We start from the raw sequence: 12,845 nt of genomic DNA, 5'->3' as shown, positions 1-12,845 counted from the left end.
TGGGAACAGCCATAATATGATTGAAAACGTTTTTAAATTACATGTTATTGCAAAAAAAAAAAAAAGAAGTCAAACAGAACCCCTGTTAAGGTGTAACTCCAGTCGTCGAGGGCACCTACCAAGCATGTTTTCAGTGTAACCGTGGTCTGATGCACCTGATTCAAATGATCAGAATCATTATAAGGCTTCTCCAGAGATACCTGATGATCTGATCATATGAATCAAATGTGGTTGGGTTGGAAACACTCAAAACATGCTTGATAGGTGCCCTCAAGGACCAGAGCTGGTGGCCCCTGGTTAGGACCACCACTGGATATATGTTCATCCATTTCTAAAGGCATGCCATGCCACAAAGACTCTTTCGAGCTGTACTTTAAAGCTAACGGGGAGCAGTTTGGCAGCCTCTTGGAGAGAGCTGGCCCGAACCTTAGAAAGAAGATAGACTGCAGGCAACCCATTTCTTTAACCCAACACCTGACTGTTTGTTACTGATTAGAGAACTGATTCCTACATTTTCTCCTCCATGCAGTTTTTTCAGCAGAAATACTCAGGCAAAATGTTTTGCCAAAGTCAGTTTGTAATCAGCACTATTAGATGTACCAAGCTAGACACCAAGGTGCTACCCGCTTTGAACTTTTTTTCAATTTGGGTGCATATGCCTGGCAGCAGGGGGACACCACCTGTGCTGACAATTCACAGGTTTTTATGATTTAAATCAGTACAAGTCACAACTTTAAACCTTGTATCCAGGACTTTCATCTATTCATTCACTTATTTCAACAAATGTATACGCACCATTCTTTTGCCCTGTTAATAGGAAGGACGCAGCAAGAAGCCTGACACAGTGCACGAGTGGCTCCACACCCTGGTCTGTATAATGTCCAATTGGACCATTTATACTTGATGGCTGATGAAGCAGAAATTTGTGAAATTAAATGTTATTTTACTTTTATTTACATGGTTAAACACAGATTGGAACTGTCACGTTACCTTGCCATGAGGTTCGATTTCGGTGGGTTCCTCCTTTGGTATGAAACGGTCCACGCTACTATCAGAACTCTGTCGATTATGGCCTTTTGTGTCAAAAAGGTGCGGTTTGCTCAGAGCTGCACACAAACATCCAAAGTACAACAATCCTTGAACTAAGGTCTTTAATGCAGGTTATTTTAAGTGTATTTATGAACTTATATACCTAGGGCCGAGGGGAGAAAAGAGATTTCATCTTGAGATGACGGTGCTGTCCCTTCATCTTCCTCATCCTGCAGAGTTCCGATCTGCATCCCAGAATACTGGCTCTCACTGCCATCCAGCACCTTATGGAAAGTAAAACTTTAGCTTTTCAGTAAATGCAACCTACATTAAGAAATGCCATAGGAAGTGCAACCTTACAAGATGAGTAAGTGTAACTCATCCATTCAATTTGATTGTGAATGATATGACAAAGAAAAAGTTAAACAAAATGTTGATAAGGTAGCATTCAAGGTGGGCAGAAATAGAATTCAAATTATATTCAGCGTATCATTTCAGCAAACTCTCAGAATCTATTCACTTGCTGGCTAGCAGAGGACTCTTTCTAAGTGGTTTGCGTTGTATGGATGAAGACGGAACTCAAGTAAAAAAAAAACACAACTAAACAGTGACCAACTCTAAGCAGTAGTGGCGTGAAGCCAGTGCCTTGATCTTTTGGCGTCATTTTGGATTCCACAATGAATCCAGATGAGACGAAAAAAAGATTAGAGGTGCTACGATTGATTTTCATAGTAACCATTTTTTAAATTTGATTAATCGTTCATATACCGTGCTAAATAAAAACTGTCCAAATCATCCAAATGCTATGTTGTTATGTTACATATTGTAGCAGAAAGGTGAAAATAGTACAGGGAGTACAAATACTTGTATTCAATCAGACTGACCAGCTCTGCAACATCTGAAGGGGTGACAGCTGAGTCCGGGCCTTCTGTGGTTGTCTGAGAGGAGTCACTGAGCGGGAGTGAGCTGTCATTGGTGCTTAGGAGTGACCCGCCTTCAATTAACGGTCCTCCATCTGGTGTGGCATTCTCAGGTGTGGTGTAGTCAGCTGTCTCTGGAGTAACATTAGCCCCACTGCTTGAGCTCCGACTCAGCATCTCCTCCTCATTTTCATTAGGTGACTCTGGAGTATCTGAAGCAGATGTCCCGCCTCCACTCGCACCTTGATCAGAGGAGGCACTCAAGTCCACAGAGTCACCAGGCTGCAATGTATGCTGGGAGGAGCGTGGCTGCTCTGTGATGATGTCCACTTGAGTTGTCGAGGATGCATCCGTGCCAACTACAGATGCTGGAGAAAATTATAAATATTAACATATGACATTTTATATACATATACTGTATAAATATTGTTGTGACATGAATTCATTAACATGTCTTAGTACTTGGCTGGCTAGTAAAAAGATACATTCTGTAAGATTGGAACTCTGCAAAGCCTCTGTACTGTAGCGACACAAAACCAAGTTACTAGTTACAAAGCTATAGGATGACTGTACCTGTGAAAGAGCCAGTAGTAACCTCAGTCTTTTCAGAATCATCTTCCAATCCTTCCTCCTCCCCTGAAAGCATTTTAGCTGGAAACAAAGGATTTAAGATCACAAATAATTGTGGCTGTAGCGGAGAGTAAGTCTTAAACTTCTGATTATGTCTTTTTGCCTCAAGTGGACATGTGTGCTTGTGGCAATTCTTTTGAAAATATAAGCAAATCAGAAGAGTTTGTGGTCATTTTAGCAAACGAAACACATATTGACTCATGTATACTAGTAACATTTTTGTGAAAATGTCTTAAAAGAATAGTTGTTCATTCATTTTCAGAAATAAAAAGTTCATATTTTGTCAATCTACTTTGACACTTATTTTTATGGACCATTAATACCTTTTAAGACAGTTTGTGTGTGTGTGTGTGTGTGTGTGTGGGGGGGGGGGGGGGGGTGTAAATCGGCTCAGGGAAGTGAACAAAAAAAGAATTTCATTGTGTAGTGGCACTATGGATATGACAAAAATCTTGAATCTGATATATTTTCATAACTTGCCGTTGACTGAAAATGACAGCACATGAGCTCAAGGCTCAATCATGGCTCAGCTGTCTTCTGAGTTTGCTCATGTGACATTCATAAATTGAGCCGTGATGAGCCTTGAGCGTGTGATATCAATTCAATTGACAAGTGGAAAAATTTGTCTGAAGGTATTGATTGTATGTGAAAAATAATTTAATTATCACATCATAATGGAGAAAATATGAACTTTTACTGCTGAAATGAGATAAATACATTTTGTAAATCAAGTTTTAAATATAGACAATAGAATATCAATCCTGTTCCGAGACAGAAAAATGACATGAGCCAAACCAGGTGCAGTAAAATAATTGACTTTTTTTTGCAGCTGTTTGAACAAAAACACAATTCAACCCGGTAAAATTACTATTTCACACAAATCTAAACCAAATTTGTAAGACTCAGGAAGAAGGAAAGGGAGAGTAGGACAAAAAGTAGACCAGTCACCTCTCTGTTTCCTAGGGAGAAGTGGACTGCAGGAGGACCCTCCTGCTGAAATTGACAGGAAACAGGAGGCACAAACAAAAGATGAAGAGGAGAAAAGCAGAAGAAGCACCAACCACTTGTAAAAGAAAATTAGTTACACAAAGGACAAGAAGGAAACAAAAAGAAAAGGCTAACGACCAGTAATTGAAGAACAAATTAAGTATGATTTTGTTATTGACAGACTACCTGAATCAAATGTGAGTTCAACGTTAAAAGAGTTCTGGAAAGGCATGTGTGAGAATGCAGTCAGGGTCATGAGAATCTGACATGTATATTTACCAATGAACTCCAGGATGCTGCCAGACCGTGCACGACTTTCAGTATCCTGACGAAATACGGTGGCATATGGAATGGTGCCTACAGTAATGAGTATATGCAAAAGCTCTGGCGGTGGAGTCCTGAGCATTTGTTGCAGCAGCTCCAACGATGCGGTCACCACATTGTGGTCCCAGTGCTGCGTGTAGTGTAAAGTCAGCTCGTACACCTGCACAAAACCAGAAACACATTAATGACATGCAGTTAAAAGCCACCGGGTTTTTCCTGCACTCTGGCAAACCTAAGCACACCTTCAACCAATTCCCCATCCCTGGTGAGTAATTATCACTGGCCAAAATACATCTTTTTTTAAGAACTATGATATGTCACAATTTGTTACACAGCTTTGATTGCACCTGTTGAACGTCAACGTTAATGTATTTTTAATAAAATACATGAAATTGCAAACCAAAATGTGTGTGAGTATATATTTTTTTTTTTTTACCTGTAGCAGCTGTTCAGGTGTTGGCTGCACATCAGCCTCCTTCTTCATGACTCCAAAGCTTCCTTTGAGGCTTGTGGTGTTGACCTGCTGCTGCAGCAGAGGCATCAGGTAGCGTAAAGTTAAAAGCCCCCCGAGGATGAGATGGCTGAGATGTTCCTCATCAACTGGGACCACCAGACCTGAAGTGACCGGCAGTCGGTAATCTAAGTTTATTGCATGTGGAAGGCCAAACTAACCCGAAAACATTTATCAAATATAGGGAGAGTGTGTGAAGAGAATATGTTTGCCAGGCCTACCAAGAAGCATATTAAGAAGCCACGTGTAAAAGTAACTGGCGCGCCTTGAGTGTTGACACACACTAACAGCCGAGCTGGCGGCTGTCCTTCTGATTGTGGGGGAGCTGGACTTCAAGTTGGCGACAAATGACTTCAATAGGACCTAAGGCAAAATAATTTTGTGGCAAAACATTATTGGTGAGTGAAGAATTTGAAATAAATTATGTATGCATAACGAGCTGAATAAAAAAATATGGAGGAAAAAACAACAAATTTCACACAATACAAAAGGCGGGGAAAACAAATATTTTTAAAGTTAACCAGCAGACTTCTATGAGGACACCTTGATCTCGCCATCATTGGCAAAATGCCCCAAGGCTGCCATAATCTTGGGTATGGCTGAAGCCAGGGTCTCCTGTACAGTCTCCTCCTGCCGTTTGGTGATTCTGGTGAGGCACGGCAAAAGGTTGACCAAATAGGGTCTGCGTTTCAAGGGGAAAAAATAAAATGTAACAAAGGATTAGTGTAAGTAAACAAAAATACAGCAACAAAACCACTTAGCCTAATTCTGCCTGCTATGAGTGTATTATTTAATTTCTGTCCAATGGATTATTGTGTCTACCTGCATTTCTGAGGTCTAATGAGGTGTGCAAGCTCAGCAAACCTCCATAAAGCTGCTCTCAAACTTCGAGAGACACCATTCTACAATAAGGTACATGTGTTCATCATCATCACAATCAGACAAATCACTTACATCACAATAAGTGAAAAAACAGTAAAGCAGTTACAAATTTACTCAATGAAAGTGGTGGAAACAAACTTACCTTTTTAATTTCTTTATAAAGCTCTAGCTGCAGCCGAGGCAGATTAGAGTCCATCAGTGCCTAAAAATGTGCAACACATGTATTTTAGTCTACAAAACTTTACAATGTGAAAAGTCTGGTTCTATTAGGGGACTGCCGTAAATAATGCAATGTTATGTATGAAGAAAATATGTAATTGAAGCTGCAGCTCGCCAAAGGCTAAATAAAATTGCAAATTCAACAACAAATTTGTGCGAACCAAGCACATTCTGGATTTTCTTTCAATTGCACTTTTTGTTTTACACCTCAAAACAGATGAAAAAACAAACACGTTTACAAAACTTAGCATAACAGCACACAATGGTAAGATATTTATTAAAAGCTGTATTTATACATATTTTTGTTGCTAATAATTTCATATCTATTGATTCATATAGCTGTCTGCATATGCCAACATACTGATATCACTAACTGAAGAATGTGTTTTAAAAATGAAGTATGGATGGGAAAGAATAACGACGATTGTTTTTCTCTCACTTTGATTATTTTGTTCAGGCACTCATCAGCGACCATTCGGACATCTGATTCGCTATCGTCACTGCAGAGCAAGAACATTTCCATGGCAATGCCCAGCAATTTCTGGAACTCCGGAGATGTTCTACTCCAAGCAGGAAGAGTGTGAGGGGGAAAAAAAAACATGAACACATTTAGTATTATTCACAATATGAGAATCTCAAAGTTTTGGAATAAATTCTGTAACAAGACATACCTGAGAGATTGTGCCACTATGTTTTCGCATATGGTCAAGCAGTGTGTAACTCTGTCTTTTTTTGTTGTGGCCTGTTCCTTTTTCCTTCAGTGAGGGGGTAGAAGAAATATACGGTATAGGTGGTCAAAGAAGAAGAAAATCAAGTTTACTTATTGCTAAAATGTGTTATAGTAACTCTTTATAAAACATGATTTTATTTAGCTAATTTTTAAGTGAATGTGCATTAGCAACAGCAGACAGGTCAGAAATAAAAGAGATGATGTTACATAATCTACCTCCTGGAGTTGCTGAATAAAACACACTTAGAGATACCACTATAATTGTCATCTTTATTATTATTATTATTATTATTATTATTAAATCAGAAATGGATGGCATTGCGCTGTTTCAACATTCGTTTTGTCCCATATTTAAGAATGCTATCCGCTGTTTAGAGGCATTTGGCTGAAAATCAGTATTTCACAAGGGAAGATACGTTTAAGGTTTTGATGGATGTAGGGGCCACACAGGCGTTCTAGAGTAAATAAAAGGTTAAATGGTTTGAATTAAAAAAAACATGCATATTTTTTTTCCTTACGACGTGAAATCTCTATGCAATACAATATATTTACGTTCCTAGTTAGTAAAATCATAGTGAGCACATTCATTTAACTCGTTAACCCAAACATACCAATCTTATTGCTTCTATGACTAAAGAACAGTTCAGTACTGGACTACTCTGACTAAAGTACAGTACTATACGTTAATGAATCCCTGTTTACAATACTGCGGAATTTCTACACGGAGTGGATGCAGTAGATGGAATAAATATCTCAACGGCATTAATGCAAGATGACTCAAGATTTGTCCACATGCACATTAATAGACGATTGTGCCAAACAAAATATTAGTATAGCTGTCGTTTCGATTTCCATCACTCGCCCACGAGCTAAACTGTTTAGCTTGGTGTTAGCTTGCTAAGCTAACAAGATTGGATTTAAAAAAATAAAATAAAAAACACTTACTGTTTCTGGACAATCTCCTCGGCGGTCGGTGGTCCTTGCTGCTGCTGGAATGACTTAAGCGACTCAAATGCCTTCATTAATTTCTCCATGGTGGCCATTTTTACAATTCACTGGAAGAAATTTGGCCTGGCTTGCTAATATTTACAATTATAAGCTAACTAGCTTTAGCACACGGAGACCAAGCGGTGCGTAGCGCTGCAGCGTGCCCCCAACGCAGCTTGCTACAACTACCGCAAGGCTCTCTGCTCTTATCCAAAGGCCCAAGTTGTCTATTATCGCATAATAACTGCGCACCTTACCAAAAAAAATATTAGTTGATGTGCCATATTTATTTCAGCTATGCGTACCCGCAGAAATCTGACCAGGAAGTGGCAAATGTGACAGCTTATTAACAATAGGACGATAGCATACTCACCGACCAATCATATTACAGTTGTGTTGCCCTTAACCAATAAGATAACTTGTTTTTCTTAAGTTGTTGTCCTTCGGCCATGGGATGGCGCTACAGCAGAGACCGAATAAATTGATACAATTTCAATGCATAATACTGTATATTTGAACTAAAGCAAAGAATGCTATGGTTGTTGATACAATCTGTGCTTTGTGTTGAGGGGATATATTTGGCGTCAAACTGAATAAAGTAATATGCGGGTCATGTTTGCCTCTTTTCGTTCACTTTGTATGTACCCCCAAAAGCCAACCAAACTGAGTCGATTTCCCCCAAAACATTTATTTGAATTCCGAACCAATCTTTTTAGGTGTGCAGAACTCTATTCTGTTTATTTAGACAGTAACATTTCATAGGCGATCTCAGACACCACATGGTACTGCTTTGCCCAATTTCAAAACTATTAATTCTCAAGGTCATTTTTTTCTAAGCCTAAGAAATGACTATCATTATATTCGCAGTAAATGTGGGGCAAATGAGCTCCCCACCCCGCTGCAACAATGGGGAAATAACACAAATTAGTCAGGACACGGGTGAATTTTATACAAATGGCAGTGTATTGTTTCATAATTACAAATGTAAGATATGGTACAACAACCAGTGATACAACTTGTACAAGAATTAACAATGACATTAACAATGACTGCAGTGGTTGAACAACTTGACTGTACATGTACAAAAAAAGGGGTAGGGGGGGCAGGCCCTGTTGGAATACAAGTATGGCGTTCCTTTCAATATCTTTCCACTAAAAGTTCTAGAGAATATGAGAAACCCCAAGTGGTTCTCCACTTTTAATGACTAGACTCAAGCGACATTAAGGAATTGAAGATATCACTCTCAGGTGTTACTGCTGAGGCTGATCCCAGTTTGGAGGGTTAAATCCCAGTCATAGAAGGAATGCATTCAACATATTCAAACAAGGCCATTTCTACAGGTCAACTTGTCATTTAACTGTCCAGAGATATGTTGGCACTAAAAGTCATCATTTACATACAGAATGATCCTGATGTATTACAAACCAATACATGCTTGCGTAATAAAACATATGTATTTCTTCAAAACAGGCATTACAATGCACTTAGTGCAGACATTCAAAAAAAACTTTGAGTAGTTTAAAGTTTCTTATGTGAAGCAATTCGTCTTAAGAATGGACGGAAAGATGCATGAGGTTAAAAAAAAAAAGTCTAACGTCACAAATTTACTTCTTGCAATTGGCACATACTATGAAGACAGTTTGTCCTAACTTAATTTTTCAGATAATGCACATTATTTAATTCAGTTTTCTTTTGGTATGATTGAAAAAAAAAAAACATCCAAGTATAATGAATTTTCAATGGAAGTGTAATTACTGACCATGGCGAGTGAATACTGGAAATGCAGCCATTTGTTTCACTATGAAAGCAAGTGAGAGTTTACAGCTTCATTCTAAATGTACAAAGTTTTGAGGCTAGAAGTACTAAAAAGGCTAAAATCTACAAAGGCAAGAAAGTCAGCTTCAGAGCATGCCTGAGTGCAACAAAGACAAACAAAATGACTCAAGACAGCAAAATATACATGGCACGTTTGAATTATCATAATGGAATGTGCAATGATACACTTTTTAGAGCAAGAAAGTACCAAATTAAAAGGGGTACTATATGCACACTGTCACATACATCTAATTAGAAAAGGTTCTGTGCACGTACAAAAAAAACATCCCTCCATGATTTACTAACTAAAATTTAGTAGGAAATGCAGGCCTTTGGTTTACATTTGATTTTAATATATTAACAAAACCTGCATTTTTTTATATGCCACAATGTATACGATTTAAAGTGTAAGAATTAAAGATTCACAGCATTAAAAACAGATGCTCTGAAGTTACACTCACACCTAAAAAGAATATTTCAAAACTTCAAATTCTTTTGAGAGCAACCATCCAACCACCAAAACGGAGTCCTAAATTTAACAGTCAGCAAATCTCTATACTCAACAGTCAGCAAACCGTATACTCAAATTTTGTTGGAACTGTAACGGTTTCAAATTCTGCGTTTTCTGCCATTATCCACACAAGAAAGCATCTCAAATTTTTTTTAAGGAAAAACAAACTATTGTATGTTTCATAAGAGATTAAACATTGTGCACTAATATAACAGAGTTCCCTTGATCTGACATAAACACAGCTTAAATCACTGAATATAGCTGCATATTGTCAACTAGTAGGATATGTAGTCAACTATTTATGATCTACTGCAGGAGCTATATTCTTGACTGATTCCCTATTATTACAGGTCTCTTACAATAATTTTCCTGGGCAGAGAAATACATGTATAAGAAAGGTTAGCTATTGGTCGTTGTTCTCCATTTGTGACGGGATTCATTCAAACGTGTTGGAGCCATGAGGGTTAAGGAGGCAATTGGGTTCATTTAGAATATCTTAGATCTGATGTGCTAAGAACATGTCATTGGCCAAATCGATGCTTCACATACTGCACATTTTAGAAAATAAAAACAAATGTCTTTTGCTACATTGAAAAAAGTAAAGACAAACCGTACTGTGCTTGTTGAAAAAAAAAGAAAAAGAAAAGCGAACCTACCCCAAGAAACAATCTCGATAATCATTCCCAAAGACAACAAAATGAAAATGTCATGTATGCATTCAAGTGGTACTTTTATGGCTTTTTGTACAATACAACCTTTAGTGAAAATATACATCTAGACATAAATTCAAGTACAAAGGTACAAAATCTTTAAACTCATACTTTTTTCTTTAATTATAATACACTTTTAATACAGCTCATAAATACAGGTCAACATTCACTGAGTTCCTAAGATTTGCACTCGGCTGGAGTTTACGATGAAAATCAGCGGTAAAGTGGGAGGGGGCAAAGGAAATTGGAGGTGTTTCGGGAGGCGAAGGGAGTGGTTTAAAGTCGCGAGGGCTCCTCAAACTCGTCGTCACTGTAACCGCTCTTAAAACAGACCTGGGGAAGAAGAGGTACATGTCATGCGATATGACAAATATGAACAAGTTCGGCCAACCTGTGGGGGGCAAGCAACAGAAACAAAACAGGCTGCCAAAATCGGAGGAAAAGGCATAGCATAGGCAAATCCATTAAAAAAAAAAAAAAAAAACAACTTAAGATAGGGCGGAGAAATAAAGTCAACCAAGTCAAGTAAATCATCTTTAAAGATAGGTTGACTAAAAAGACCTCAAAGTTTTGCCGAAACCATGTTTGCAAAACCTTTCTTGTAGACTCATCCAGTGCTGCAAGGGCAGATCATTCCATCATCATCTCAAATCAAAAAAGAGTGACAAAAATAAAGTAATATTCAATTTTTGCATGTGGAACTGGCATACCAGAGCAGTAGTCTGACAATGTTGCTGCACGTATGGAATGACATCTTGAAAGTCATGCATATTGCTTTAATGGGTATACCACCTAGTGGTCAAACGACGGATGTAAGTTGTGTGCTTAAAGGGCCTATATCAGCATAGCTTAACTTCTACAGTTAAATATATGCATAAAAATGATAATCACTTACTTATTTATTCAGTAGTTAACTGGTTTTCATCAAAGACAATATTGGAGCTTTCCAAAAGAAAGGAACGAAAGGTGTGGACTACGCAAAAAGCATGAGGGCTGTATTATTCCAAAAATGTAACCTGTAACTACAATTTATAACGGCTTGCTTTTGGGTGATCAAATTTTAGCCAGTAGGGGGCAGCCGAGCACAAAACGTGCCCAGTCTGCTCATCAAGAAGAAGAACAGGAGGTTATTGACCTCATAGCTGTTACCTGACAGCCTCACTCTGAAATTTACTCATGGATTATTGTTGAATCATAATTTTAGTCATTTTAATTGTTTAAAGTGGCGTTAAGGACACTATCTGTGCAACATACATAAAATGATATGCATGCTTGAACTAAGTAGTATTTGTTGTTTGTTGACCTTAAATGGTAATCACTAGAGCGCTACTGCTAATTTCGATTGCTAATCAGTGAGCATTGGCTAAATACGATAAGAGAATAAAGTTGTTGCATCCACTCACAATAACAAAATATCGAGTAGTTATACCCACCAACTCACGTTCAACCATAGTAGATTATAGCAAAAAATAAAATTAAATTAAAAAACGTGGGCTGTATTGATGATATTTGATGGAATAATCAATTTTAAAAGACTTGATAGTGATAGCCCTAGTAACAGCCAACAGTAAAGTGTAAAATTCACCCCGGGGAGGAAGTGTAAAAGAGGAACAGGGAAGCCTGGAAATGCTAAGATCACATGAGACAGGAGTCACATTTGATTGATTTTTGACAGAGCTGAGAAAGAAAAGAAGGAAGAGAGGAAATACCTTAGCCCCCACCCCCTCGAAGAGTTGCCGGAGCACTAGCACTTGCCTCTCTTCTAAACAGGCGGTAGAAGAAGCCTCTCTTTGGTGGAGGGTTAGGCCGGTTCATGTCCAGGTCTGGACATAATGTCCCATCAGTCTCATAGATATTGATTTCTTTGAAGCACTCCATTTCAATCATCTGCACAACAAAAGAGGATGTTATTTGAATGAGGCACACCATAAGAGGACCTTTTTCACCAAGATATTTCATTTTGTTCTGCTTATATTTTATTTTTTGGGGGGTTAGGCAGACCAGTGTAAAAAAAATTCTCTAAAATGGACAATCTATGCAGTAATCTGTAGTTTCCAGCAACTTTTGTGCAAATAACAGGAACTAGAATTTTGCTTCTTTACATCTGTCGGTTCCCATTGTTTTCCCTATTGTGGGTAGTTTGTACACGTACGCTAGCAGGTTTAAGCTTTTTTTTTTAATTAATTTGTGGATTGGTAGAAAAAGACAGAAATTAAACAGAAAAAAGAGGGATTTGTTAAAAAAAATACACACTCACACACACACATGCTGTTTGTTTTGTCCTTACCTTAATTTCTCTTAATTCAAGTCATTCATAGTTTAGACTGTATCACGCATGCATAGTTTCATATCGTTTAAATTGCTATAAGAGAAGGTCATCAACCTCTATGAAACTGACACCAACTTCCTAGCTAGTGATTATTGCAAAGAGATACTTTTCATAAAATTAGTACTGTATTTTTAACTCATTCACTCCCCGAAAATGTGCAAAGTACAAACATTACATTTTGGTACTTATGTATAATATTACTGTATATTCTAAAGTTTCTGGCACTGAAGGAATTAATAACTGATATTCAATCTTGTGATG

The 12,845-nt window shown here is 37.9% G+C and overlaps 2 protein-coding genes across 3 annotated transcripts in view; both read right to left on the bottom strand.

Annotated features, from left to right (window-relative positions):
• htt (huntingtin) overlaps nt 1-7,440 on the bottom strand; it is a 28,098-nt gene extending 20,658 nt beyond the window's left edge. Inside the window, exons 1-15 of the mRNA XM_088419557.1 lie at nt 7,178-7,440; nt 6,174-6,257; nt 5,942-6,062; nt 5,426-5,485; nt 5,224-5,303; nt 4,945-5,083; nt 4,623-4,764; nt 4,327-4,505; nt 3,846-4,050; nt 3,528-3,572; nt 2,523-2,600; nt 1,914-2,317; nt 1,193-1,313; nt 991-1,106; nt 796-907 (exon numbers count right to left, since the gene is read on the bottom strand). Coding sequence (XP_088275683.1) covers nt 796-907; nt 991-1,106; nt 1,193-1,313; nt 1,914-2,317; nt 2,523-2,600; nt 3,528-3,572; nt 3,846-4,050; nt 4,327-4,505; nt 4,623-4,764; nt 4,945-5,083; nt 5,224-5,303; nt 5,426-5,485; nt 5,942-6,062; nt 6,174-6,257; nt 7,178-7,275 — 1,984 coding nt within the window. The 5' untranslated portion in view covers nt 7,276-7,440. The remainder of the gene's footprint in view (nt 1-795; nt 908-990; nt 1,107-1,192; nt 1,314-1,913; nt 2,318-2,522; nt 2,601-3,527; nt 3,573-3,845; nt 4,051-4,326; nt 4,506-4,622; nt 4,765-4,944; nt 5,084-5,223; nt 5,304-5,425; nt 5,486-5,941; nt 6,063-6,173; nt 6,258-7,177) is intronic.
• A 719-nt stretch (nt 7,441-8,159) lies between these two features.
• Nucleotides 8,160-12,845, bottom strand: part of grk4 (G protein-coupled receptor kinase 4) — a 42,978-nt gene continuing 38,292 nt past the window's right edge. Inside the window, exons 15-16 of one of the 2 annotated variants that reach the window (XM_088419393.1) lie at nt 11,965-12,142; nt 8,160-10,588 (exon numbers count right to left, since the gene is read on the bottom strand). In XM_088419393.1, coding sequence (XP_088275519.1) covers nt 11,966-12,142 — 177 coding nt within the window. In that variant the 3' untranslated portion in view covers nt 8,160-10,588; nt 11,965. The remainder of the gene's footprint in view (nt 10,589-11,964; nt 12,143-12,845) is intronic. The other variant, XM_088419392.1, reaches the window with a different exon arrangement.

This window comes from Hippichthys cyanospilos, chromosome 7 (assembly GCF_059441005.1).
Source record: "Hippichthys cyanospilos isolate Australia breed blue-spotted pipefish chromosome 7, RoL_Hcya_1.0, whole genome shotgun sequence".
Classification (NCBI taxonomy): domain Eukaryota; kingdom Metazoa; phylum Chordata; class Actinopteri; order Syngnathiformes; family Syngnathidae; genus Hippichthys; species Hippichthys cyanospilos.
The sequence above is the reverse complement of the archived record's forward strand: the minus strand, read 5'-3'. Positions and strand labels throughout refer to the sequence as shown.